Here is a 5,161-nt window from a genome sequence, read left to right as displayed (position 1 = left end):
ATCAGTTCCCAACAGATCAGTCAATTATATTTTGCTTCAACTGACCAGTTTCCAACTGATCAGTTCGACGTGGATAATATTTAGCTGGTACGCATTAATCTTCAGCTAATGACAACTAACAGTTGTAAGATTTTAGTCAGTTAAGCTCGTTTGCCTTTGATAAGTTATTCCAATAATTTCGATACTTAGTTTGTCAAATCACTGAAATTTAGTTTTCAACACCTTTTCAATATCATAATTGACTTTGCATAATTCGAGGTTCTTTTTACTCAACATAACTTCAAGTCATGACACACAGTCTTTCAAAAATGTATTCTCCTTTGAGAGCATCGAGTTAAACTTGTTTCTTTTGATCCAGTCTTCATACAATTCCTCATACATATTTGCACACTTTCTAGGGTGACTTCATCAACTTCCTGGGTTTCTAGATTACTCGAATCACCTAGAGTTTTTGCATTGGTTGATGCACACTGGTTTGAAGAGATGTTGCGACCATGTGTTGCGACGCCATTGGCAACACCTAGTGAATTGACTTGCAATTGACGTTTTTCTTCCAAACAAGAGATATAGAAGTGTGAATTTCTCCTTTACTAGATTCATGCTCTTTTTTAGATTCTTTATCACTTAAGGAGACTAGTCATACCTTTGTGAGTCTGGTGGCACATTAATTTGCGTAGTGACCGAATCCATAACATTCTCTGTATTGAACAGATTCTAATCTTTTGAAATTTGGTCGAATCATCAATTCATTCCTTAGTCTAAATTGTCCTTCAGTAAGTGCAAGCGTTTAATTTTTCTTAGAAGCAACCAAAGTTGGCAGTTTAGGTGGTTGAACATATTTCTTCTTGTCTCTCATCATTTTTAGATAGTCACCAATTTTTTTTTGTAATGAATGAGATGAAATCTTCACATAAATCAGACGAGATGGATCCATCCAAAACTGGTGGTTGAAATGTTGTGTTGACAGATAACACTTCAATTGTACTTTTATATGTTTAAATAAAAATAACCAGAATCACACTTAGTATATCAAGAGTAAGCTCTGATACCAATTGAAAGTTTAACATAAATGTAAAAATACTAAGATTGTGTATATCAGATTTACATATTGTATGCAGGTTTTGTAACACATATTCACAATATGCAGCAGAACATATTGAATAAACACACAAATAACTTTAATGAATAAAATTAAACAAAATAAATTATGCATAAGTATAAAAATTTGTATGGTGGCTCAGAGCAAAATATTCAATAGAAAATTGTAATTAGTTCACAAAACCAATACTAGTGACGCTACGAAAAATTAAATTCTTTAACAAATCAATGAAGTAAATTTAATCCCAAATAAATAAAAAAACAAAACTATGGATGTAACAACTGTATTGCCAAAAATCGGAACCACAAATAAGTCTTCAACCAACACTTTATAGTATTATTGTCTTCGATTATCTCTAACATTTCACGACAACACAACAATACGCCTTGATTTGAGCTATTTATTAATTCTCTTATGTAATTTCTTGCTCTTCATGCGACGTTTTACTTCTCTCCAACTCAAAAACCACACCCACGCAGCAGCAATGATCTCTTATTTATAGACTTTATTTACCATAGAGTTTATCACTTGTATAGAGTCTTACACAAATATGAAAACAAAAAATTATTAAGAAATAAGCTCATTTGAACAATAGTAAAATATTTAGAGATCTTATCATAAATATTAATGTTCTAACAAATCTTATTAATCTATTTTTTTATGTATTAATATCACAATATTATTAATAAAAAAAATAATAAAAAATAAAAAAATTTCTTTCACATTCTTATTTTTTCCCAAAAGCTCCACATTGAACGTGGCAATTTTTTTTGCATTAATGTTTGATACGGGGTAGTATGTACTTCACAGATTTTAAATTCAGTCATCATTACAATTTATACCACTATTTTTTTTCTTCATATCATCAATCAGTAAACGAACAAAAATATGCATCATACATTTAAATTAATTAAAAGTAGGTCTCTTATGAGATAATCTCACGAAGTTTTATTTATGAGACGGTTCAATCCTACCGATATTCACAATAAAAAGTAATATTCTTAACATAAAAAATAATACTTTTTCATGGATGACCCAAATAAAAGACACGTCTCACAAAATACGACCCGTGAGACCAACTTACAAAAGTTTTTGCTATTGATTAATGTCAAATTTATGAATTTTAAATATATTTAAATATATTTTTGTAGTTTTAAAGAACTAATATCATATACTTCAAATTCACCATTTATATTTTTATATAATATTCCATGATAACGATCATTAATTTCAAGTTCACTTAATAATAAAGTTATTTAAAATCAATTGTTTCTTTATTAATAAAAAAATTATAATCAAAATCCAAAAATTTCATATTCATCCCTTCGTAAATAACCTTAATATTATCAACAATAAAATTTTCATTTTAAATCCATTAATAATGACAACTTCCTACGTTCTCTTTACTTTACATCGCCAAATTCTCAAGTTTCTCAGCATACTTCCTTGTTCTTACCCATTTTTTATTCTTAATAATTTAAAACATTACAAAAATTAATTAAATCGAAATCATACACCCGAATGAACGACTGGGATAAATTACATCAACACCTTCGATTATTATTTTTTAAAAAAAATAAACAAAAAACCTTAATGTATAAAACCAGAAGATACCAAAACCCATTAAATTTATACAGAGAATTTTGTGATTATTTGCATTTTGTAGAATGCTATTTGCACATGAAACTTGTATCTTGGGTACTCCTTCCACACCAGAAAACCATTGCAAGCTAAACCAAAAGTTTATTCTGGAAAGTTCATGAATAATACAGAACACCATATGTTTATAACAACAGATAAAAAGTTGACAAATCAGATTCAACCTTAGACCACATGATAAACACAAGATGAGATTCAGAAGTGAACAAAACACTGAGATGAAAGAAAAGTGGAGGACTCAACCATCGATAGTTCGGTGTCCAAGTACCAAACCGGTCCGTAGTCTTCCCATCCTTTACAATTTCTATAAATTTTATCACATTTGAACTCAAGAACCATAACTCCAACCTCCATCATGGAAAAAAGATCTACTTCGGTCCGATATCCTTGAGTGCATTGATCTGCTCCTCTCCCATTGCAGACATAACACTCACAACCAGGTCCTTACCCTCAGCAAACCCATCCTTAATCTGTAATTTTTTTTTATATCAGAAATAGGAGGATGTTCGTTGAAATTTATAAATGATAAACCATCAATTATTAGCAGATGAAGAAAAAGTTGAAATGTCTAACCTGAGCAAGTAGATTATCATCGGTAGGAAGCCTCAAGTCATCTTTAGTATTGCCATTCTCAGTCAGCAAACTCACCTGCATAATCACATCACTCAACTTTAGACCACATAATGAAAGCTAAAAAGCAAAAACTTTGAGTTCCACGATTTGGCTAGCAGATCCAAATCTAGAAAAACATTGAGTTTAAATGATTTAAGTCCGTACAAATCCATCCTCGGAGATATCAATAAGCTGATAGTCGGTGCGATTAACGTGTGGCACCTGTAATTCAATGAAAACTACCGTGATTCTCATTCCGCATATGAGCATTTAACACGCGTTTAAATGGATGATAAAGAATACAATGCATACATCGCAGTTGTGAGAAGAGGGGACAATATCTTCAAGCTTCTTCGAAGTGAAAATGTCTATCGCAACAAAGTGACATTTAGCATGCCCGTGTTTCCCGGTTTTCGAAGTTGAAACTTCGACCACCTGTTACAATCAAGATCGAATTCGTGTGTATAAACATAAAGAGGCATAAATAAATACTTTCATACAAATGAAAGAATCATTCACTGATTGATTTTGCCAATTAATATGCAATCAAACAGAAAATTACCCACAGAATATCCAGCAATTTAACAAACTCAAACAATAATACATATTAACAGGGTCATGCAACACAAAAACAGCACCAAAATCAAACAAAAGAAAACGCGGAAACAGTCGATGACAAATATACAAGCGTTTACTCTCAGAAAAGTGTATAAATATACGAAGAACAAGATTAATTATTTCCTGCGAAAAAATTAGCTTTGCAATAAAAATCAAAACTTCAACGCACCAAATAGTTTTAAAATCCAAACCGTACCCCAATCTACCCAGATATCAATCAAATCAGAACATGAACAAGTAACAAACACGAACAACGATTGATACGAGAAAGAAATAAAGCCTCGCGCATAAAATAAAAAACAAAAAATAAAAAGAAAACCTTGCAAGGGCGGCCTTTGATGACGATGTAACCGTTCTTACGAATGGTTCCGGCCTGCTGCGGGTAGGTTTTGGAAGCACCGGCGTCGGCCTTGGACTCGAAATGATGCTCCTCGTCCGACATCGTCAACGGCGATTCTAGGGAGAGAGAGAGTGTGCGTTGGCAGATTGTAGAGAGGAGAGCGACGCGCAAGCAAATTTACGAATAGGGTTTTGCTGCGTGTAGTGATACTGGTAACAGCGATACTGATTCTTGGCCGTTGATTGTAGGGATGAAACGTTGACGGCCATGATCGTGACGTTGAAGTTCGCGTTAAAACGACGCCGCACGAGGAATATTCTCTTTCATTCCAAGATTTTTTATTTATTTATTAAATTTTCATTGAAGATTTCGGTTTCCTTTATTTTTCCAAAAATTTGTAATTTTGGTTATTTACAGTTTTTATAATTTATGTTGTCATAATTTAGCCTTTGATCCCGTATCATTAATTTTTTCTGAAAATTTAAATTATTTTTCACTTTCAACGGTAAAATTAGATTGAAACTGAAATGTGAAAACATAAATAACAAAAAATCGTAGACAGTACAGAACCAAAAATTCCAAATTTTACCAATTTCTTCTTGATTTTATTGAATTATTCAATTTAATCTTTAATGATAATAAAATAAAAAAACAAAACATAAATGGAAGGGTGTTTTCCTATATTGAATGTTATAGTTATATGATATGTACCGTACAAAGTTTCAAAGTTGAGTAGATCTCTTGTGAGACGATCTCACGAATATTTATCTGTGAGAAAGATCAATCATATCGATATCACAATAAAAAGTAATACTCTTAGGCATTGTTTGGTA

The 5,161-nt window shown here is 31.7% G+C and overlaps 1 protein-coding gene across 1 annotated transcript; it reads right to left on the bottom strand.

Annotated features, from left to right (window-relative positions):
* Positions 1-2,822: 2,822 nt before the first annotated feature.
* Positions 2,823-4,546, bottom strand: LOC140819990 (eukaryotic translation initiation factor 5A-4). The gene is made up of 5 exons (XM_073180282.1): positions 4,308-4,546; positions 3,683-3,805; positions 3,536-3,592; positions 3,332-3,406; positions 2,823-3,228 (listed from the first exon to the last, which is right to left on the bottom strand). The coding sequence occupies exons 1-5, from the start codon at positions 4,428-4,430 to the stop codon at positions 3,127-3,129; spliced, it is 480 nt and encodes a 159-aa protein (XP_073036383.1). The 5' UTR covers positions 4,431-4,546; the 3' UTR covers positions 2,823-3,126.
* Positions 4,547-5,161: the final 615 nt, after the last annotated feature.

This window comes from Primulina eburnea, chromosome 18, assembly GCF_022965805.1.
Source record: "Primulina eburnea isolate SZY01 chromosome 18, ASM2296580v1, whole genome shotgun sequence".
Taxonomy (NCBI): Eukaryota; Viridiplantae; Streptophyta; class Magnoliopsida; order Lamiales; family Gesneriaceae; genus Primulina; species Primulina eburnea.
The sequence above is the reverse complement of the archived record's forward strand: the minus strand, read 5'-3'. Positions and strand labels throughout refer to the sequence as shown.

Excerpts from the sequence above, each read along its gene's own strand:
- LOC140819990 (XM_073180282.1), bottom strand. The coding sequence starts at position 4,430 with ATGTCGGACGAGGAGCATCATTTCGAGTCCAAGGCCGACGCCGGTGCT. Across the intron at positions 3,407-3,535 it reads ATATCTCCGAGGATGGATTT|GTGAGTTTGCTGACTGAGAA; the intron begins GTACGGACTTAA and ends GTGATTATGCAG. Across the intron at positions 3,229-3,331 it reads ATGATAATCTACTTGCTCAG|ATTAAGGATGGGTTTGCTGA; the intron begins GTTAGACATTTC and ends AAAAAATTACAG.